General features: G+C 53.2%; 8 protein-coding genes across 8 annotated transcripts; 4 read left to right on the plus strand and 4 right to left on the minus strand.

The window, feature by feature from the left end:
- Positions 1-23: 23 nt before the first annotated feature.
- LY79DRAFT_509638 (uncharacterized protein) lies at positions 24-1460 on the minus strand (the record flags this gene model as incomplete). The annotated part of the gene is made up of 3 exons (XM_060554076.1): positions 24-245; positions 326-1102; positions 1344-1460. The coding sequence occupies 3 exons, from the start codon at positions 1458-1460 to the stop codon at positions 24-26; spliced, it is 1116 nt and encodes a 371-aa protein (XP_060417255.1).
- Positions 1461-3040: 1580 nt separating this feature from the next.
- Positions 3041-3338, minus strand: LY79DRAFT_544604 (uncharacterized protein). Its single transcript, XM_060557125.1, has one exon. The coding sequence runs from the start codon at positions 3291-3293 to the stop codon at positions 3075-3077; it is 219 nt and encodes a 72-aa protein (XP_060417256.1). The 5' UTR covers positions 3294-3338; the 3' UTR covers positions 3041-3074.
- A 59-nt stretch (positions 3339-3397) lies between these two features.
- LY79DRAFT_62504 (acyl CoA binding protein) lies at positions 3398-4253 on the plus strand. The gene is made up of 3 exons (XM_060562089.1): positions 3398-3598; positions 3661-3728; positions 3811-4253. The coding sequence occupies exons 1-3, from the start codon at positions 3502-3504 to the stop codon at positions 3958-3960; spliced, it is 315 nt and encodes a 104-aa protein (XP_060417257.1). The 5' UTR covers positions 3398-3501; the 3' UTR covers positions 3961-4253.
- Positions 4090-5878, minus strand: LY79DRAFT_544606 (tyrosyl-DNA phosphodiesterase). Its single transcript, XM_060557126.1, has 3 exons — positions 5421-5878; positions 4596-5367; positions 4090-4545 (listed from the first exon to the last, which is right to left on the minus strand). Exons 1-3 carry the CDS (start codon positions 5793-5795, stop codon positions 4133-4135), a joined length of 1560 nt encoding a protein of 519 aa, XP_060417258.1. The 5' UTR covers positions 5796-5878; the 3' UTR covers positions 4090-4132.
- A 919-nt stretch (positions 5879-6797) lies between these two features.
- On the plus strand, positions 6798-7608 carry LY79DRAFT_62543 (uncharacterized protein). Its single transcript, XM_060562097.1, has one exon. It carries the CDS (start codon positions 7020-7022, stop codon positions 7497-7499), a length of 480 nt encoding a protein of 159 aa, XP_060417259.1. The 5' UTR covers positions 6798-7019; the 3' UTR covers positions 7500-7608.
- A 2464-nt stretch (positions 7609-10072) lies between these two features.
- LY79DRAFT_544614 (ankyrin repeat-containing domain protein) lies at positions 10073-13351 on the plus strand. The gene is made up of 4 exons (XM_060557127.1): positions 10073-10820; positions 10882-11575; positions 11652-11737; positions 11788-13351. Exons 1-4 carry the CDS (start codon positions 10363-10365, stop codon positions 13049-13051), a joined length of 2502 nt encoding a protein of 833 aa, XP_060417260.1. The 5' UTR covers positions 10073-10362; the 3' UTR covers positions 13052-13351.
- An 808-nt stretch (positions 13352-14159) lies between these two features.
- LY79DRAFT_509509 (thioredoxin) lies at positions 14160-16456 on the plus strand (the record flags this gene model as incomplete). The annotated part of the gene is made up of 4 exons (XM_060554060.1): positions 14160-14356; positions 14415-14814; positions 14862-16055; positions 16109-16456. The coding sequence occupies 4 exons, from the start codon at positions 14160-14162 to the stop codon at positions 16454-16456; spliced, it is 2139 nt and encodes a 712-aa protein (XP_060417261.1).
- A 735-nt stretch (positions 16457-17191) lies between these two features.
- Positions 17192-20319, minus strand: LY79DRAFT_667406 (uncharacterized protein; the record flags this gene model as incomplete). The annotated part of the gene is made up of 10 exons (XM_060563366.1): positions 17192-18493; positions 18574-18658; positions 18715-18993; positions 19051-19150; positions 19202-19321; positions 19379-19402; positions 19451-19721; positions 19794-19804; positions 19867-20040; positions 20106-20319. 10 exons carry the CDS (start codon positions 20317-20319, stop codon positions 17192-17194), a joined length of 2580 nt encoding a protein of 859 aa, XP_060417262.1.
- Between the last annotated feature and the right edge of the window lie 416 nt (positions 20320-20735).

A 20735-nucleotide genomic window follows, 5' to 3' on the forward strand; every position in this document is an offset into this window, starting at 1 on the left:
TCCGAGTGCATACACATATTCCCTCACCAGTAAGTGCCATTGGTATACTTTTGAGTCCAGTGGGCGCCGAGCGTTTTGCCCTTGACTGTCCAAACGAAGAGGGATGGTACCTTGACCCAGCCGATGCGCCCGGCGCCGCGGTTGCGGCCCGTGCAGCAAAAGAAGACGTCGACGGGCATGCCCTTGATGGCCAGCTGGTTCTTACCCTTGATGGCCAGCTCGATGTTCTTGACCACGCCGGCGGCCTGCAATAAACGTTAGTCATATGTTGCGCACGGCACCTCCAGCAACGTGTAGGCGAAGGAGAGGGGGTCTGCAGACGCACCTGCTTGTCCGCGAGGAAGAAACCTGCGCGCGCGGAGGCGACGATGTCTCCGCACGCCCAGATGTTATCAGCGCCCTTGACGCGTAGGCATTCATCCACGCTGACATAGTTGCGCTCGTCGAGCAGTTTGACATCGAGGTACTCGGTATTCGGGACGAGACCCATAGTCGGCAGGTACAGATCGGTCGTGATGACCTCGCCGTTCGCGAGCTTCACCTCTGTCCTACCATCCGGCAGCGGACGCGAGCTTTTCACCCGCGCGTTCCTCTTGACCTGCACGCCGAGACGGGCGATCTCGCTCTCTACGCCCTTGGCGATGGTGTCGCCTGCCAGGATCTCCTCGTGGGCCGACAGCAGCACGACCTCCTTGTCTTTGTACTCGAAGCGGATCTCGGCGGCGCACTCGACACCGGTGGGGCCAGCGCCGGCCAGGACGATGTGCCTCGCCGCCTTTACCTTCTCCGCCGTTTCATGCAGCAGGTCGATGGTTTCCTCGTGCGAGTTGGCGCTCTTCCACGGCATGTCCGGGCTCGCGGAGCGAGTGCCGGTGGCGAGGACGAGGTAGTCGTAGGGGAGGGACCGAGGGCCGGACGGGGTGGAGACGAGGGCCGCCTTACGGTGCATGTCTAGGCCCGTGGCCGTGCCGAGCACGAACTCAAAGCTTTCCTTGGGGTAGCTGGCGAAACCGGACTCAATGGGCTGGAAGATCTGCTCGTCTTTAACGATGCCTGGCACGACGGCCCGAACAGAGGCCAGGTTCCAATAGAAATGAGTTGTCTGCCACTTCTGTCAGCCTTTTATACGCAGTATTTTCTGGTTCAGATCTTCTCTAAACTATCCTCTAGCTCTTGACGTGCTGTTCATCGGCCCGCGCGCACATGAAGCGTGAGCCATCTACATCCCTCGTCCTCGCAGCTCCGGCAAAGGCTAGCGCGACCATCGGGCCCTGCGAGAGCCATCCGATTTCCCAGGTGTTCCAGAGTCGTGTTATAGCAGTTGAAGTAGAGGGGTCGCATACCTTTGAAACCAATATCACTCTGATATCCTCCTCTGTCTGGCGAGTGTACTTGAGCAGTCGATGGGCGACACCCAGGCCGCCGTATGCCGCACCGAGAATGACGACCGTCTTGACCATTTTGTATGTTTCGTATTGCCGGAGTCCGGTTTCTATGCTGATTGGGTTATTGGGTTCGTGGATTGGGACGCGCAGACGGTCTCCGCCTGCAGTGACGATGTTATGCTTGTTCGTTCCGGGAATCGGCGTGATGAGTGCTAGCTGATATGTAACAGTTCCTCAAGCCGTCAGATGCATTCAAGGCCAAGACGCGAGGCTCAAAGAAAACAGCGAGAAGTCCGGTATTTATTCATACTCACAGCCTACTTAGGTCTGAGATGCGTAAAAAGCAAAAAGCAAGAATCTGTGGCGCCTCTCCACCACACCATCTAGGTCCGGATACGCGTCCACTCAAGGTTGCGCTAATGGATTCAGAGCATTAGTATTTTCGTACAGGTTTCAGTCTTCAAGCCCGTGCCGGTCGTGGCACAGCATGTAATTGGTAGGGCAGAGGGGTCTGTTCAAGCAAGCCTTCAATGTCCGTCCTTGCGCGGGTGGGACGTTGATGCTCCGTTGGCCGTCCGGGCTTTCCCCACGCTAAGAAGACAACATGCCGGGCTGTCATTCGACGGCGGAGGGTGCGCGGGAGGAAAGAGACGAAAAACAAGCGTAGAGTATATGCTCAATACAGAAAGTGGACGCAGAAAAAGGGCTAATGGAGGGTGTAGGTAAGCTTGGCTGTGTTTCCTCGTTGTTTCTATGTGGACTGATGTCCGTTGTCGGTTGGCCTCGACTCCAAGGCTAGAAACCTAGCAAGCCGCCATGTGCTTCAATGTGGGAGAACGGCTTTAAGTACCGAAGCCTCCCGATTCGCCCGGACCTGAACAAAGGACGAAGACAAGTCTCTTCGAGCAACCTCCAAGGTGCGCGCGGTAATTGTCTTGATTGGGAGGATGTGACTTGCCGTAGCATCCATGTAGCCATCACGGCGCTCGCATGCGCCAGGCTTGTCAACCACGATAGAGAACCGTGCATCCAAATCAGTCTTTCGGGATAAACAGACCACTTGGCTCTAGCAGAATAAGGACCTCGACATTCCCGGTGCAATAACAACCGCTGTGCTCAGCTGGCAAGGCGCTCTGCTGTGCCCTCTATTCCATCTATCGGTTTCATGGCATGGTGCACGACGTAGCGGGTACACTGCAAGGGCTGGCCGTAAAGCAAGACCTCGTCATATCTTGCTGGCTGTACAGACAGTAACCCGAAATATGCGGTTGCAGTCAACGGTCAGATAGCGACTCTTGTTTTGTTTTGCTTACGCGTTCGTGTCTGGCGTATCAGTTTGGCATCATTCTTGTCGAATTGAGGTTGAAGCTGAACATCCTCTCCTGGATGGACATCGTCCGGATTCCGTGATCCCCGACCAAAGAGTGGGATGCATTAAGAAATGACGCGTTGAAGTGGTGAACCCGTTAACGAGGAAATGACTCTCTGGGTGATGAGGCCAGCGACGGGATGTAGGTAAAGTATGAGCCTGCAGAAAGGTGAGTTCAACTGAGCCGAGGTAGAGAGGTCGGCTCCACAATGCTTAGGTTACATACAAAGAAAGGTAGGTACGGAGTAGGTAATTAAGGAAAGGTGCAATGAAGCCACCTGCATCCGCTCTGGCCCTAGTCCGGTCCGTTCACTTTCCCCTCACTGCTCGCGTCGGCCTAAGCTCAGCGAACTCTTAACTACAGGGCTTATACTGTGTTTTTCCGACTGTGCTAGTATCATTATTGTGTACCTGTGCGACCTCAGTTGCACCGTGTTCCCGAGCAAGCACAAGCCTGCAAGAATGGAGTTGAGACGCAATCTTCTTTGTCGCTGTGGCGGTGCAGTGTCCCTAATGACAGCATCAGCTGCCCCGCGCATACGATGCAAGCGGGTATGTGGGACCCGGTTCACCACTTTAACCCCGCCAAAAGGCAGCCAACCCTTTTCCCTCCGCCTTCCCAACAAGTCCCCTCCTGGAATATAACCTCACAGCTACACACACACTCGCAACTTTAGACAATCCAAGACCCTTTCCCTTGCAAAAAAAAAAAACAGCCTTCAACCCTCTTCCACCACACTACACATCATGTCTGCCTCCCAGAGCGAAGCTTTCAAGCAGGCTGTCATCGACAGCAAGAAGCTTACTGCCAAGCCCACCAACGAGGAGCTCCTTGAGCTTTACGGTGCGTTTGAACCCGCGGACCTGGCTAGAGAACCCATGAAGCTGACTCTTAATCTTCTAAAGGCCTCTACAAGGTCGGTACCGGCGAAGAGATCTCCACTGCCGCCAAGCCTGGCATGTTTGACCTCAAGGTAAGGACACGTCCCCTTCAAACGAGCCACTGAGCTCTCGGGATTTGTACGTGAATGGCGCTAACCTTGATTCGCGTGACAGGGCAAGGCAAAGCAGAACGCGTGGCAGAAGGTTGTCGACGACGGCACTACCCCTGAGCAGGCCCAGGAGAAGTACGTCGCTCTTGTCAACAGCCTCAAGGAGAAGTACGGCTACGACGCCAACAAGGAGCCCGAGGCCGTTGGCGCCTAACTCACTATACCCGCCTACAACGCCCACGAGAAATGACACGGTTGATACGGATTAGCAATGGTTAAGGCTAGGATGTTTACCGAGAAAGAATCCAGGTTCAATATAATGATACTAGACTCGCTCCAGCCAACTCGCTCCGTGCCGTGTCTGTAACAATTGCTGGCAATCTAGCCTATTCGACGCCCCAAAATCTTCCCATACTGTCTGGCTCCGTATGAGCCATGCTCGCCACCCACGGTATCTCGTCTTTACCGTATGACTGAAGCGGAATACTGTAGGGGATTCTCATTCCGACCACTGGATCTCCGTCCCCTGCGTCCTTCTGAGGTACGTCTGTCTCGAAGGCTCCGATCATAGTCGCGTTTTCTGCTATTATGGAAGGCCACACCAATACTCCGATCTCCCAAGATGCGATCCTGACCTCTTGAGACGCTCTCGCTGCCTCTCCCCATGCTTGCTTGGAAATGTTGGCCGATGTGACGAGGGCCCAGTCTATCGACTTCTCGCCGTAGCGAATGTAGGTCTTGATGTGTGGTGCTGCTCGTTGTCGGCCAGCCTCTCGGATTATTGCCGTCTCGGGTAAAGCTAAAAGAACGTTAGTAAATACCTTCCTCCACGGCCACACTGCCACCTACGCTCTCCATCAGGGGCGTCGTTCGCCCAATGGCAGAACATGGACCGCAGGTACTGTAATTGCTTTGCCTGTTGCTGAGACTGGATCTTTGTGTGTATTGAGCCACCAGACGCGTACCCATCTAGGCTTCGTCGAATTTCATCCGCGGTGGGAAAAACCACCTTGAATTTCGGTCGGGGGTTGCTCAACGAGCTGTTCTTGGAGACTGCAAGAGAGTCGAAAAGACATTTCTGGATCCAGCTGTCTGAAGATCCCAGAGTGGCGATGGATGATACCTGAACCACAACTTCAGACTTTCCTTCTTGTACAGGGACGCTACGCAAAGCCCTCTTAAGCGCCGGCCAGCCCCAAGCTGTCTGTGAAGTGTTGTGGATGGGATGACGCCCAGGGACGCTAGCGATCAGTGCAGCCCGCACACTTGAAAAGTCATAGTGGCAAAGCTGATCGACCAAAGATGTTATAGTTGGTCTGCGAGCGTTGTAGGCTCTCAAGTAGCTAAGAAGATCATGTTTAAAACGTTCACCTGTTCCGAAAGGGTGGTCGTTTGATGGAGCATCTTCATAATTGTTTGGTAGGAGTGGAAACATGGGCGATCGCCAGACAGCGTTGGTCATGTTCGTCCAATCCTTGGCTATCATGTTGGCGGTGCATATGACCACCTGGGCCGAGTCGTCGTGGCGGATCAGGATCATCATTTTCGAATGATGGGTGCCGAACATCTCGGGCATGAACGCGCTATGGAGCTCTACATTTGGGTATGCCTTTGCATCTTCCTGTTACTTCATAAACATTACAGGCCTTTGGGTAAAAGTCGTTGTCAACTGACTTGGAGAGCCAACCGGTTTGGGTCCTCTCTCTTCCAGAACCCATGAACAACATGGACCTTGACAAGATCTCTGGCGTCCGCGTCAAAGTGACTCATGAGGAAATTTATGTCGTGCAGGAAGTTGAATTCCCAGCATTCGGCAATCAGAGGGTCCCCGAGGATGTCCTTGAGCGCAACGGTGTCACGGTTCGCAGCTTCAGGCAAGTCTCGGATGCGCGTGAGTTGGAAAGGTGATCTTATGCGCTCGCATTGCCGATTTCTCTTGTTGGGAGGGCTGATTGCCCGGCCCAGAGATAGGGGAATATCTGGCTTTGATGCCGTCTCGAAATCTTCGACATCTTGGGCAAGACGCGGTTTCTTCGGGGCCCGTTCCATGTTGGCGGTTACTCGAAAGAAAGATGGCCGGCAAGTTTGTAAGGACAGCCCCTATGTTCAGTTTTGCTTCAGTAAGAAATCAGTCAGCATGTATAGCCATATTGGTGCCTTCCTCGAAATTGCCAGACTATATATACCTAGGTAGCTCTTACGCGATTAGCTGTCCTTACCTATTTCAGCAGCTGAAAGGCTAATGTCAGCGGTTGCCAGGCACTATCAATAACGCTATGACGTCGTTGGTGCCTGCTGATGCACTGCGCTTCCACTGACTGGACTGCCGAGTTGGTGGTCTGCTTATTGCTTCGGGTGTTTGTTGGGCATCACCTTCTACTACCTAGGTAGGCAGGTACCTACCCACCCACCTATATCGTCACCCGCGACAAGAATTTTGTCCCAAATCCTCATTGAGTATGGGGACTGATAGCCTAGGCTGGTCACCCTGAGCCCAGCCCTCAGCATTGTTTAAGTTCCCGGGTAAACTTGCCCTGAGCGGGACGAAGAGCAGGGATAACGATGCTGCAATGCCCCCGTGCAAGCGCAGGCAATAGGTGACTCTCCATCCTGTTTCTGTCAAAGTACCTACGTCAATTGATAGGATCTTCTTGCGTTATTGCTTATGTGTGTAAATATCCAGAGAAACCCCCCTTTTGCCTGTCCCCCTTTTAGCCAGGTGGTCAATGCACGTGCCATCAGAATTGACTGTATTCGGCTGGCGAAATCCGTCCGGCCGATGCAGCCGACATCAGTTTCCAGCGCCAACCTTCTGGTTCCTTGGGCCTAGCTCTAGGTGGCCCTGACAAATCACTCATGCAAGTAGTTTCTTGTTTTGTATAGTAGACCCTCAAAGCCATGATTGGACTCCAAGCTGATTATGGATTCTATGGGTCATTGGTGCTGCGAATGCCATCTCTGACGCCAGCTGGATGTGGCTGGAGGCATCCAGATGTGATGGTGCTGTTGAATGTCGAATAAGGTTGGGCAGATTCGCGGGCGAGCCACGCAGCAACGATAGCTCTTTTTATCCATGGCGGTTATTAAACGAGTACGGGTATTACCAACCGTACTCTGATTAAACCTACCTTCAAGGTCGTGACAGTTACTAGGTATACCAAAGGCGGCTGAAGCTAGGCTCTGGTCTTTTCCCTCTCCATCTTCCATCTTAATACCGACTGACAATAAGTTCATTCGGGTACAGAGACACACGGACTATTTTCATATTCAAGGATGAAGCGGGTTATTGAGTTTACTCTCCACGTCAACGCAATGAAGTTCCGTTCAAAGATCGTCTACTTGAATGAACAGGCCGAAATCAATCTTCAAGACGAAGCTACCCTCCCCCACCCATTGTGGAAGGCCTTGCCACAGGAGATTCGACTGATGGTACTTAAGGAGCTTAAGCCGCTGGCCAACAAAAAACGGCAAATGGCACATTGGGCCAGTGTCTCGAAGGAATGGCAATACTTTTTGGAGCCTGAGATATTTGATACTGTGAGGATTTGCTCCCTCGGGTCTGATATTGATCGCATAGGACAGATTGTAAGAGGCTACCGAGGTAAGCTCGCCAGTAAAATCTCACTACATGTAGGAATGATTGAGTACACCGGCGCGGAGTATGCTCAGCCAGAGGATAGCGACACGATAACGGCAAATAATCTAGCCCTCGCAGAAGCATTAACAGCTCTATTTTCCATACTTTCAAACTGAGGAAAGCCTACATCGACACCTTATATTAGGCTTCAACTTAGTGCTGGCTCTGTTACCGACAACTATCACCCTTATAAGACCTTTCACGGACATTTTCTCCGCCAACAGGCACAGGATGGATGGACTTTAAATGCCGAAAAGCGTCTTCTTGTCAATCTATTAGACACCAATTTCCAAGATCAAAACTTACCACAAGTTCATATCATCAAGACGTTTTCTATGGACCCTCATTACTACCGAAGTCTTTCAGGTGCATCTATGGAAGAGATACTGTCTATCTTGCCTTGTCTACAGGCTGTCTTATGTCTTTCTTGGCGTGAGGTTGATATAAACGGACAGAGAGAACGTGATACAGCCAGCAAAATAATCCTTAGAGCTATATCCAATACCCACAGGATCCAGAGGACAATCTTTTGGGAAGCAAGGTCATGGGCAATCCATAGGTCTACCCGCTTCTCTAGATCAGTCAACTACCGTCTCGTCAATGAGGCTGTCAGGGCAAGCTATCGACTACGGTATTTCGCAATATCTCATGCCATCGACGCTGCGTACTTTTCTCAACGCCAAAATACGCGTGCTATATCCCGAGATTGGCCAAAACTTACAATCTTGGCCCTGACAACACATCTTGGTCGACTTCTTCCCAGCCCTGCTGAGATAAATAGCTTGGTTCTTGGAGCAGGCAACGCGGCTTTATGTATGTCCAAGCTAGAAATAATGGAAGTGTGGGCACCAGGGAAAATAGAGGGATTTTTCTTTCGATATGAGGTTCGGAAAGATGACGCCACGGAACTCTTTATTCCAGCAACATGGCAACTGCAGATTGACCGGGAGGCTATTTAGCCGTGGCAGCGGATAGCGGGCTGTCATGCACCGTTGCAATTCATTTGCAACGTGGAAACTATTAGCCCGAAGGCTCTACGTTCGCCTGAGAGTATCTAATCTAAGCTACGGTCGTTTAAAATGTTAAAATTGCTGTAGTCAAATCACTAGGGGTATTGCATACTAGCGTTCCCGTTATGCGTTAAAGGTCTAGAAGTTTGGAGAATACTAACGATAGTGTGAGACGTGACAACAGGCAGTGCTTGTTAGCATTATGGTCAACACCAAGGGAGCGGTTGGACAAGATCAGAATCAGGAGTTTGTGAAATCCAATGACTTGCTCTTGGAGATCCATGATTATGATCCTGATGAGCCTACATCCTGAACGTTTGCGATGTTGAGGACGAAGACTTCTACAGTAGCCGAGTCAACATTTCCATAGTCCAACAGTCATTAACAGACATGTCTAATACTTGCAGTCGCAGTACATGCATCCGAGCTGAACGCCTTCAGGACTCACTTACGTGGCAAAAAGCACAATGTAGCGGCGGGCCATCTATGGGAAGTCCAAGGGCTTGAGACTTCCTCTTACCATCGTCGCTGAGCTCGGAACGCCAGTAGCCACTACCTGCCACAGTCGATACCTTCAAATGGCAAGTGGTTCCCTGACAACGCCTTGCGCAGGAAGCAACATCGCAAATGAATGCAAGAGTCTCCGTAAGAATAGATATAATAGAAGGAGCGTAGTGACGATGAGTGGTAAACTCATGTAAGTGGTGACCCTGAGGACTGCCCCCTAGGTTTCTTGCTACGATAACGGCAACGACGATAATAATAGCTTCGAGAAGGAGAAATACCCTGGCAACCCGCCGGAGCGCCCGCCAGGGCGTAGTTACTGCTCAGGCCCGCGGTCCGACTACTGCAGCCAGGGCCACCCAGCAGGCCGAGGCCGAGAGGACCAGGGTCGCCTAGCAGCGGCAGCAGCAGCAGCAGCAGGAAGAAGAAGAGGAGGAGGACGACGAGGGCAACATGAGTCCCCTTTAGGACGACGACGGCGATGACAGTACGACTTATAATATCAACTATAATATTCTATCCCGCCTATGGCGCCGGCCTCCTCGTGGCAGGCGGGGGTAACCTTCAGGAGCAATACTCAGAGGGCAGACGGCGCCGACCTCAACAAGTCAGACATCTCTCAGAACCATCGTGTTTTATTCACTAACAACTTTACTCTCATCCTCTACATATCTCGACTACAACCAGCACCAAGTCGTCTCATCTTCTGGCTCGTCACCAAGTCGTCTCAATCTCTCTCGTTACCAAGTTGTCACTAAGTCATCTCCATTCCTAAGCTCGTCACCTGGTCGTCTCAGCAGCAACAACTGCTGTACTAATAGCAGAAGCAACAGTATATTGAGGGTGGCGGGAGCACAGGGGCATGGAAAGGCAGGGCAACCTGCTACCGATGCACAAATTATTTCTCCTTTTTCCTTTGTCCCTTTCTCCATTAGGTTGACTCTGTTTATTCCTCGGTTTTATCAGAGTGTAAGTAAATGGCAAAGAGCCTGGGGCCGTTACTTCTTCTGGATGGCCTATCTTGAATATAACTAGGTATGTGAACTCGAACGAAAGATGACGGCTAGTCCGGCTACTAAGTCATGCTGTGTAATCCAAATGCACCAGTCTCTCAGCGCCTAGTTAAGGGCCCGTCCTTCATAGTCATAGACTAAATTGATCCCCTGAACCTGCACTTATCATGTCTCCTGGTGGTGGTGACTAAGTCTTTATCTGACCTATTGGCTTTGGGCCCCTCGTGTTGTGATAGGCCCGGCCCCCCTCGACAACCCTCACTGCCTTCTTGTTTATCAGTACCAATGTGGCCAGTCAGCCTCACTCAACCAGATTGGTTCGCCCGACTTTTCAGCTGGTATGCAGGCCACTGGGTCTGCATTAATGTGCCATCCCCCTCACGTCGCAAACCCGGGGCCGGATTTCGCTACGATGCTTCTCATTTAACCTCACCGTCCATACCTGGCTCGACATGGATCCTCTCTCGATCTCGGCCAGCGTAATCGCTCTCGTCCAGGCGTCGCTGGCTGTTGGGAAGGGGGTTAAGCTACTTGCTTCTCTGCGACATGCTCCTGCAGAATTCTGCGATTTGGTGAATGAACTCACTACGCTGCAAGCTGTTATTGAGCAGGTCAAGAACCCACTCGAAGAGTTGGAAGGCGAGCGAGCGAGTGATCGCACACTTCCCGGTTTGGATACGTCTGCAACTTTGGTGTTGAAACGCGACTTAGAAATCATTGCAGAGGAGCTCGGTGCTCTTTGCGAACGACTCACATCAACGGGCAAGGCAGATGAGAAGGATAGACCAAACAGGGTGTCTAAAGGAAGATGGATACGGGAGCAAAGCAACATTGCAAAACTCAGGTCCAGGGCACTCGCCACGCGAAACAGTCTAACACTGTCGTTTGCTGCCTTGCTTTCATCGCAGAGGTAAGCGTTGAGGTCCCTAATTGCAATAAGCGCTGTCCAATATGTTGTTAACAGTGAGCAGTTTGAGACAGGGCAGAGTGATAGTTGATGTCCACCGACTCATTCAAGAGTTTTCCCGAGGCTTTGCCAGAGAGACCGAGAGAAATCGTAGTATAATGATCATGAACCACGCCAGCATCGAGGAAAAGATGACCTCCCTCGACTGTCAGATGCACGCAAAAACATCCAGCCTGGAACACTTATTGACAGCACAATGTTCCCTTTCAAGCCAGGGCAGTCCGCCGAGCCAAAACCACTCGGGAATCAAAACGGACCCCTGTGTTACAATACAGGCTTCGGTTCGCAGAAGTTGTTTGCCTCTTTGCAGATGTCAGTGTCATCATTACTCCAGGATCCAGACGCCAGCCTGGATGCGCTCCGTTTTCGGTACACTTTTCCTTCAGTACAACAGCGTTCCGCTCCTGAGCCATAGAGGGTGTGACATCCAAGAATGCAGAGCCGGCCCCTCCAACTCTTCACGCCTGTTCTATCTCTTCCCGAGATGGCTTCTCTCTCGCGCGGTCTTCATTGCGACCTCCTGGGGGAGTCTAACTGGAGCCGGGTCTTCTATTCACCTCCACATCCCAAGACTGGTCCCCCGAGATCAATTGGTATCAGTTGTTTTCAACTGTGATATTGAATGGATAAAACAAGGCATTGCCAACTCAACCGTATTGCCAACAGACGTGGATGATGATGGAAACTCGCTTCTCATGGTATGTTCACTTCTACCACTGAACTGAGTCGTCTATGTTGCTGCTATTGATTACTTACGGCATTCTCGTTTTGTAGTTATCCCTACGTGAAGTGAATCTACCGCTCTCAGAGTTTCTTGTTCAACAGGGCTGGCCATTACATTTGGAAAACGTAACTGGATGGTAATGATATGTACGAAGCGTACTGAAGACACTATTCTAATGCATTCTAGGACGGCCGCAACACGCTCTCGAGTGCTGTACTATGCCGCGAAGCACAACCGAATCCAGTCTCTCAAACCCGAGCATCGCCGTATGATTGAGAATCTCACGTTCTCACGAGCAGAAGCAGGTGGTACATCGACTTTGATACATGAGGCAGTTCTTGGAGCAACACCATTGTCCGTATCGGACGCAATTACTCACTCTCGGTCTGATATCGATAGCCTCGACAGCTATGGGTGGTGTCCATTGCATTGGGCAATCTTTCTTGACGACTACACTTCGTCAGAGGTCCTCCTATATCGTGGCGCCAGCGCAAAGACAGAGACCGGAAGCGGCTGGACACCACTCCATTACGCTGCTCGATACGAGCCTTTTGGCTCAACTAGGATGGCCCAGGCCGTCATTAGTGCCGGAGCCGATATTGATGCACAAGTCAAGAACTATCGTGGTATTAGAGGGGAAACCGCAATCATCTTTGCCTTCGATAACCCAGAGATGATTGAACTTTTGCTGGGGCACGGTTCCAGAATCGTCGTCAAAACCGACACTGACTGGGTGTGCCCGCTGTCGTACCGGGCTCGTCGGACAAGTAACGTCGATCGTTGGGACCCAAGAAGGTGGTACTGGGAACGATCTCTGAGGTTGCTTTGCAATGCCGGATTGGACCTTGATCTGCCATCACAGCAGCCAGGCTACGAGGGTCGTACCCCTCTTCACGACACAATCCTGTGGCGCAATGTGGCATTACTGGAGCTATTAATCCAACACGGAGCCAGGCTTGATGCCAGAGACAGGCATGGCTCAAGCTCTCTGCATTTTGCAGCCCAAAGCGCGAATATGGAGCTCATCGACGTCTTACGGGATGCTCATATCCGCGGGCTGGATCCAGACCAAGCAAACACTGCTGGCGACACACCAATGAAGATAATCACAGCACGGATGTATGGCAGCGAAGATGGGAGGCAGCCAGGCGAAACAAGGCCAACATATAATGAGTGGCTGGCTTTCAAACAACTGTTGCAAGAAATACGGGACCGCAACTGTGGTGATTTCTCACGAGGCCATGGTCGTACGGACTTTTCTGGACGCCATTCGCCTAGCATCCCGCCCGAAGACTGGACACTTGGTAGCGATACCGTCTATCAAACTGCTGTTCAGTCTTTGAGGAGCAGCCCGTTATCAACGACTGTCGATGATCTCACTTCTGTAAGAATTTGGGAGGACAGCCGCAGCGATGAGGATCAGGTCTTGAACGTAGCTGCCGAGAGCTGAACCGGCCAACTCGAATCCAACAAGCAAAATAGTTGCTTTGGTCGTGCGTACGCATGTATCCATTCCGTATCATGACTTTATTACCAGCTGTACCTTAGAGTTTCCCTCCGTGGTCGTGTGCTGAGAAGATTCGTACTTGCTTGCCATTCGGCCATGACCCTGGAAACCCCAAGTAAGCTTCCTGAGCCGTCCACGATCATTTCGGTGGCAGTCTGGGATAGAGAAGTTGCTTTTTCTATTCTTACCTATCGCACCTATACTTAGTACCGTATTCCAGATCCACTTGAGTGGCACACTACCTAAATTCCAAGATTGCACTTGCACACCTGTAAGAACAGGCGGGCAGCTGGCACGACACGGTCCCGCACTCCGCCTCCCCGTCTGTCAGCCCACCATTCCCCCCCCCCTGCCAGGGGCCACGGACGCAGAGTCCAGACTGTGTGTGGCCGACCTGCTGTCAAACTGGAGGAGACTGGAGACGGTGGCCTCAGTGACTGACCCCCCAAAACACACTCACTCACACGCGCAACATCTCTTGTCGCCTCATCTGTCAGGCATCAGAACCCCCTTCCTTGCTTGGCTGGCGCAACGGCTGGACCTGAACCTGGACCACGCTACAGATTCTTGACACACGTTCACCTCCTGACCTGCCATTGCCATTGCCTGCCTGCCTGCCAGCCCCGTCGCTCGCTTTGTTGGTCCCTCTATGCTTGGCTTCCCCCTTTGCCAAAAGCACCACCAGTCTTCCGCCACCCATTTTTCCTCCTTCGACGCCGCAGGACGATTTCGGGGGGCTTTGACGCAGACGAAGAAAGGAACGTTGGCTTCTTTTCTCAACCTCTTCCACCCTTCATGTCTCCGGCGATCCAATAGGTTTTAACCACCCCAAATCCCTTTGCAAAACCTCCCGACGCACCGCATCACGACTCGACCTGATCCACACCTATCTGACGCTGCACCTCTGATTACGGCTTGACATCGATTGCGCCTTGTCGCATTCCTTTTGTTTACTGCCTTCATCTGTTGACAGCAACCTTGTTCGGCGACTTTTGCTCCCGCCCTCCTCTCAATAGTCATCGCACCCACGAGGTGCAACCTCGTTGTCGCAATGAGGTTATTGCCTTTGTTTCTCTTCCTGGGCTCGACCCTGCTATCCGGGGTGCAAGTAGCAGCGAAGGAAGAGAAGGATGACAAAGCGAGCACCTACTTCAATTCCATGAAGGTGCCTCCAATACTCGAGTTGACACCAGATACCTTCGACAAGGAGGTGAAAGCCCACCAGTTTATGCTTATCAAGAATTACAGGTATCTGCCTCTGTCGTTGCTTCACGCCCTGCGCGCACCGTTACTGATCAAAGCATAGCCCCTACTGCCCTCATTGCATAGATTATGCGCCGAAATTCCAGACCCTATACGAGTTCTACTACACTTCGAAGCCCAACTCAAAGGAGGACGAGTCCTTCACCGATTTCTACGACTTCCGTTTCGCCTCAGTAAACTGTGTGGCCTACTCTGATCTCTGCGCAGCCCACAAAATCCAGTCGTACCCCAGCACCGTTCTCTACAAGAATGGCGAGGTGGCTGAGACGATCAAGGGCGTCAAGGAGATCGATCAAGTCAGCCCCATCATCGAAAAGTACCTGGAAGCGGCCAAGCCCGGAACGAGACCCAGCAAGATCGAGCTGCCCGCGGCTGGTGAAAAACACTCCCCCGACAAGGCGCCTGGCAAGACGGCCGACTCCAAGAAACCCGCAGACGATGAGGTGGATGAGAAGACTGATGCGAAGGCACCGTCCAAAGAAGAGACCAGGGCCCCCCCAAGGCCCCTCCTGCGAAGGAGGATACCAAGCCTGCCGACAAGACGGATGCAAAGGCCGACGCAAAGGCTAGCACCACCGGAAAGGCACTTGCCACCCCCACCAAGCCTGCGACGAAGAAGCCTACCGTTACTCCCAACAAGGACGGCATCTCTGTGCCTCTTACCGCTGAGAAGTTTCAGACTTTGGTGACCATGACCCAGGAGCCCTGGTTTATCAAGTTCTACGCGCCGTGGTGTCATCACTGCCAGGCCATGGCACCTAACTGGCAGCAAATGGCCAAGGAGATGAAGGGCCGATTGAATGTTGGAGAGGTCAACTGCGATGTCGAGACTAGACTTTGCAAGGACGCCCGCCTCCGCGGCTACCCTACCATTCTCTTCTTCAAGGGTGGCGAGCGCGTCGAGTATGAGGGTCTGAGGGGCCTCGGCGACTTCCTTCACTACGCCGAGAAGGCGATCGACATCAGCGAAGGAGTTCAGGATGTTGACGCCGAATCCCTGGCAGCCCTTGAGGAGAAGGAGGAAGTCATCTTCATCTACTTCTACGACCATGCTACTACCAGCGAGGACTTCATGGCTCTCGAGCGTCTCCCCCTCAGCCTGATTGGCAAGGCGAAGCTTGTCAAGACCAAGGATCCCGTCTTGTACTCTCGCTACAAGATCACCACCTGGCCCCGCTTGCTCGTTTCGAGGGAGGGCCGCCCCACGTATTACCAGCCGCTGACACCCAAGGAGATGCGCGATGTCCACCAAGTTTTGAACTGGATGAAGTCGGTCTGGCTACCCATCATTCCCGAGTTGACTGCCTCCAATGCGCGGGAGATCATGGACGGCAAAATTGTTGTTCTCGGAATCATCAACCGGGAAGACTCGGAGGGTTTCATGAGGGCTAAGCACGAGTTGAAGAGTGCCGCCAACGAGTGGATGGACAAGCAGATTCTGCTCTTCCAACACGAACGGCAAGAACTACGTGACGCGAAGCAGCTCCGTATTGACGAGGCTGAAGATCGCGGCGACCAACGCGCCCTGCGCGCAGCCAAGGCAACCCGCATCAACATGGACAGGTCGGACAGGAAACAGGTTGCCTTTGCCTGGGTGGACAGTGTCTTCTGGCAGAGATGGGTCCGCACCACGTTCGGCATTGACACCAAAGACGGAGACCGTGTTATCATCAACGACGAAGACGTAAGCCTAGACTTTTGTTTTGGTTTATTTTGCAAAACTGACTCTGTTTGTAGAACCGCCGCTACTGGGACACGACCATCACTGGTAACAACATACTTTTGTCTCGGACCTCGATTTTGGAGACCATCAGCAAGGTCGTCACCTCGCCGCCCAAGATCAAGCCCAAGCTCACCATCTCGAGCTTCGAGAAGATCTTCTTTGATATGCGCGTTACCTTTGTTGAGCACCCCTACCTGACCTTGGGCTGCATTCTCGGCCTCGCCTTTGGTGCCTTCTCATGGTTCCGCAGCCGCTCTCGCCGGGGTCGTGGTGGACACTTCCGCTTGGAGGAGTCCTGGGGCAACAAGGAGCTGATGAAAGAGGGTCTGTTGGGCCCTAGCGGCAACGGCAAGGTGGATTAGAAATCCGGCGCGTATGAGCAGGGATTGAAGAGGCTAGAGGAGCAGAATCGTCCTACGCATGATCATTTACGCAAGTTGGACTAATGGAAAGCCTGAAATGAGGCTATGACGAATTTGTGGGTTTGACGTCAAAACGTTTTGAGTGTCTTTCGTCCACGGAATACAGATGAAAGAGAGAGAAAACCTACAGCATTGGGGCGAATACTCACGGAGTTGACGGGGAACTTTTATTCCTTTATTTCTTCGTTTCTTCTCCTGTCTTTCCTTGGTGTGATTATGGCTGAAAGGTCCAGTCTGTATAATACTCTTTTTGGTTGGCTGTGGTAGGGGATCCCCTTGCACATACCGTTTGACAGATTACACATAGTCTATCCGACTTTTTGATTTCAAACGAGGCTTTGATGACTTTTTTTCTTCTTCGTTTGAAGCGTGGGTTACTTGGGCAAAAGGGGTTGCAGGAACGTCACGTAGGGCTGAGAAGGCTAGATACACATGTATATGTGTATTCCACGAGACAAGATATGGAAATGGGAGCTTTTCTCTCTTCTTTTTTAGAAAAAAAAAACTTTCATTGCTGCTGTAAATTACGTGTTCCACCCAGAGATACATCCCAAGCACTCGATTAAAGACAAATCCTGGTGTTTCGTTTCTAATTTCGCTCTAGTTTGCGTCAACGAGAAGGCCCCTTAACATTTCAGGGGAGGGAGGGGGTTGCTCCTCTGGTTGCCTGCACATCTACGTGTAGATTTCGTCCGTGAAGCTGTTAAGGGACAGGCCGTCCTTGGCAATGTCGTCGACGTCGACGAGGAAGTCGAGGGGCATCTCGACAAGGGTGCCGCGCACGCGGTTGAGCCAGTCCTTGACCTCGCGCACGCCGCCGGGGAATTCGTCCTTGACGACGTGGCCGTACTCGACCTTGCCGCTCGTGTCCTCCTGATCCTTGGCGCCGGGGATGATGAAATGCTTGCTGAAGAACTCGTCGTAGTCCTTCCAGGTGCGGACGTGGTCGTTGGGCACGTTGTGGAAGACCTTGGAGAAGACCTCGGTGTTTGTGCGCGCCGTGCTCTCCCACAGGTCCCAGAACTCGCGTGACATGGGGTCCCGCACGAGGCGGTCGGCGGGGGAGTCCCAGTCGTAAGCGTTGGGCCCGCGCTCTATCGACGTCCAGTTGTCGTTGGGCTGGTCGCAGCGTTGGTCCGGGAGGAGGCCGAGGTGTTTGCGGAAGATCTGTCGGCGGAGCGAGGTGGCGAACTTGGAGGCCCTGAAGGGGCGGCCTGCCATCTCGGACTCGACCGGGGTGGGATCCTCGATGACGACGGCGATCTCCGAGTCGTGCGTGCCGAGCTGTGAGCGGTCGTTAAGGTTGGCCGAGCCGCAGATGACGAGGCTGTCGTCGGCGATGAGAATTTTGGAGTGGATGTACAGCTCCTCGCTGACAAAGGCATCAATCTCGGCGTCGGGCTCGCCGTTCCAGGGGACGCTGTGCAGGTCCGGGCCCGAGTCCATGTAGCAGGCCGACACGGTGTCCCAGGTCTGATCCGAGACGCGGGAGGCGGCCTCCTGGTAGCGCTCGTACTGGGAGTTACGCTCGCCCCAGCGGGCGCCTGTCTCCTCGCCGCGGCCGCCGTAGCCGGCACCGACAACGTCGTCGTGCTCGCGGCGCGCGTCCTCGTAGCGGACGCCGGAGCGCTGCTCAGCATCGGCCATGGTGGTCGAGGTGTTGATGCGGTCGTAGTTGCGGAGGTTGTAGAAGCGAATATAGCGGCCCGGGTCCTGGATGCCGCCCTCAGAGCGGAGGGTCTCCATAATGGAGTGGCCGCCGCGCGAGATGGAGTTGTATTGGAACTCCATGATGGCACGTGTGCCAAGGGCGTCGTCAGACTTGAGGTCGCCGGCGAAGGCCGGGACCGCGGGCATCGCAACGACGATCTTGAAGTCCTCGCCCTCGCGGTCGGCGCGGATGATGCGGTCCACCATAGCGCGGCCGATCTTGTTGGTGACGGGGTGCTGCTCGTTGCTGGTGGCCGTGATGAAGAACTGTGTATCTGTTAGTGTACAGGGGCGGAGGGTGAGGCTGGTAGAGGAAAGGGGAGGCTCGCCTGGTTCTCCATGTAGACAAAGTGCCGAGCGTTGGTGATGGCTTCGATGTAGGCATTTGCGATGGAGTGCTCAGTGTCGTGGCCCGAGGACCACTTGGTGCAGCTGTGCAACGGATCAGTACGTTGCTCTTGCGGCGAGTAAGGCGCGGGGTTTGGTACCTTCGGGTAAGCTGGATTTTGGCCGTGCGATCGTCGCGGTCAACAACTCTACCAGGTCCATTGTCCTGGTCGTCTTCGACCATCAGCCGGCTCATACCGCGGTTGAAGCGCTCCGAGAGGTCGCCAAATAGGTGGCTGGAGTGGCCGCCGCCAAACAGGCCGCCGCTCTCCGTTTCATTCTCGGCGATCCGTCCAGCCTCGGCGTCGCCAGTGGCGCCTCCCAGAGCCTGGTACTTGCCAGGGTTCTTGATGCCGTACTTTTCGCCGTAGATGTAGTTCCTGTTCACCGTTAGTGGCTTGTTTCAGTTGAATGGAGAAGGTAGACCCGTGACCGACCATCTGTCGACAAAGTGATCCGCCAAGTGCTGGACGATGGCACCGTTCAAGCTGATGCTGACGTCAGACCAGCCCATTCTGGAGCTCTTGGTACGGTCAACTGATACCACTATTAGCATACATGGCAGCATCAAGATCAAACGCGACTCACGCTTGTTCTGCTCCCAGTTGTCGACGTCGGCAAAGTCGTAGACGCGAGCGTTGTTGTAATCCTGGCCGGGGAAGATGATGGCATCCAGGTTGCCTGGGTGGGCGTCCGCGATAGGGTGACCTGTCTCTCAAGTAAGAATGGCAAGCTGCCAAGGGCTGAATCGTGGCGATGGCTTACTGTTGGTGTCCCATCTGCCAAAGCCTATATTCGTCTTAGCAAGTCTCACGAACGATCGGGTGCATGACTTACACATATCGAGACCTCCCATGAAGGCGACCTTTCCGTCAATTAGGCACAGTTTCTCATGGTGAGCCCAGAATAGGGTGACACCGTCGGAGGCAGTACCGTAGATGGCCTTGATGGCGTCACCAGAGGCTTTGGATAAAGAGAAGGTGTTGATGCTCATGTTTGAGAAGCTCTGGCGCAGCTCAGCCTCAAAATCGTAGCCCGTCGGGACATGGTCAGGGTGCCGAAACACACCAATGTTGGGATGAAGGCTTTCTAGGTAATTCCTTGTGTGCTTGTTGAGGATGTCAGCATGACTCGGGTGCTAAAAAAGGCGTGTGACATGGTGTTGCTGATGTTGACTTACAGAAGACTTGACTATGTTTGGTGGCCTGTCAGCTTCAAATGCAGATAGAGGGTCGGAGACGGGCGGGACTTACGTGTCAAGGCGGCTTCGACCTCCTTGTAAACAATGATGTTAACCTTGACACCCCTCTCGGCGGCGGCCTTGAGCATGTTGTCGAGACGGTAACGCTCATTCTGGGAGGGAGGACGACGCAGATAGAGCTCGGGACTCAGCCACCAGTCGAGGATGTAGATGCTCTCACGGGCCTCTACATGCACACGCGGTCAGAGGCAGTCGCTGACGCAGGTGAGGGATAATGTCGCATTCACTTACGCTCAATGGCTTCGGAGACAGCCCAGAAGTAGGAGCATCCGTCGACATACCACTTGGCGTTGCCGGTGCTCTGGGGAGCAAAAGACTGGAATCTGTTCTCGGCATGGCCGGCAGGATGGTGCTCGTGGCACTGGTGGCCCATGTGCGTGTGGGCGTGACGCTCATCACCGAAGATGGCATCGATGCCTCGCTCCACCTTGCGAAAGATCTCCATGGCGGCCCGGGGAGCTGCTGCTCAGCTGGAAGCAACAATGCAGATGTGTAAGAGCCGGGGCGACGGGAAAATGAGACAATAGCACAAAAAAAGAAAGAAAAGCCGGGAGACGTGTGGTTGACAGGGCGGAAGTCAGAGTGAGAGCATGTGACGATGAGTATGTCGTTGACGCAAGCTTTTCAGAGGAGGGGGAACGCTACTAAGGGTCCAAAACGACGTCAGTGGCACGCGAAGGAGGGGAGGTGACCAAGCGGATACACTCAATCAGCTAACTAGGTAGCTAGCTGGCAAATGCGGTGAGGGAGCCAGGAGTGGTAAGATAGGTAGGTACCTAGCTAGGTAAGTACCTAGGTAAGGTGGGATGGTCCGTGTGTCCGGGCTCCTGTTTGTGGGCTGGGACGACAGGAGTCACTCTG

Source organism: Colletotrichum navitas, assembly GCF_030913465.1.
Source record: "Colletotrichum navitas strain CBS 125086 chromosome Unknown LY79scaffold_12, whole genome shotgun sequence".
Taxonomy (NCBI): Eukaryota; Fungi; Ascomycota; class Sordariomycetes; order Glomerellales; family Glomerellaceae; genus Colletotrichum; species Colletotrichum navitas.

What these genes read in the sequence shown, in the direction of transcription:
- LY79DRAFT_544604 (XM_060557125.1), bottom strand. Translation starts at nt 3,293, where the DNA reads ATGCGCGGGGCAGCTGATGCTGTCATTAGGGACACTGCACCGCCACAG.
- LY79DRAFT_62504 (XM_060562089.1), top strand. Translation starts at nt 3,502, where the DNA reads ATGTCTGCCTCCCAGAGCGAAGCTTTCAAGCAGGCTGTCATCGACAGC. An exon ending in GGAGCTCCTTGAGCTTTACG is followed by an intron (nt 3,599 to 3,660) that starts GTGCGTTTGAAC and finishes AATCTTCTAAAG; the next exon opens with GCCTCTACAAGGTCGGTACC. An exon ending in CTGGCATGTTTGACCTCAAG is followed by an intron (nt 3,729 to 3,810) that starts GTAAGGACACGT and finishes TTCGCGTGACAG; the next exon opens with GGCAAGGCAAAGCAGAACGC.
- LY79DRAFT_544606 (XM_060557126.1), bottom strand. Translation starts at nt 5,795, where the DNA reads ATGGAACGGGCCCCGAAGAAACCGCGTCTTGCCCAAGATGTCGAAGAT. An exon ending in CAAACCGGTTGGCTCTCCAA is followed by an intron (nt 5,368 to 5,420) that starts GTCAGTTGACAA and finishes ATGAAGTAACAG; the next exon opens with GAAGATGCAAAGGCATACCC. An exon ending in CGACGCCCCTGATGGAGAGC is followed by an intron (nt 4,546 to 4,595) that starts GTAGGTGGCAGT and finishes ACGTTCTTTTAG; the next exon opens with CTTTACCCGAGACGGCAATA.
- LY79DRAFT_62543 (XM_060562097.1), top strand. Translation starts at nt 7,020, where the DNA reads ATGAAGCGGGTTATTGAGTTTACTCTCCACGTCAACGCAATGAAGTTC.
- LY79DRAFT_544614 (XM_060557127.1), top strand. Translation starts at nt 10,363, where the DNA reads ATGGATCCTCTCTCGATCTCGGCCAGCGTAATCGCTCTCGTCCAGGCG. An exon ending in GCCTTGCTTTCATCGCAGAG is followed by an intron (nt 10,821 to 10,881) that starts GTAAGCGTTGAG and finishes AACAGTGAGCAG; the next exon opens with TTTGAGACAGGGCAGAGTGA. An exon ending in TTGGAAAACGTAACTGGATG is followed by an intron (nt 11,738 to 11,787) that starts GTAATGATATGT and finishes AATGCATTCTAG; the next exon opens with GACGGCCGCAACACGCTCTC.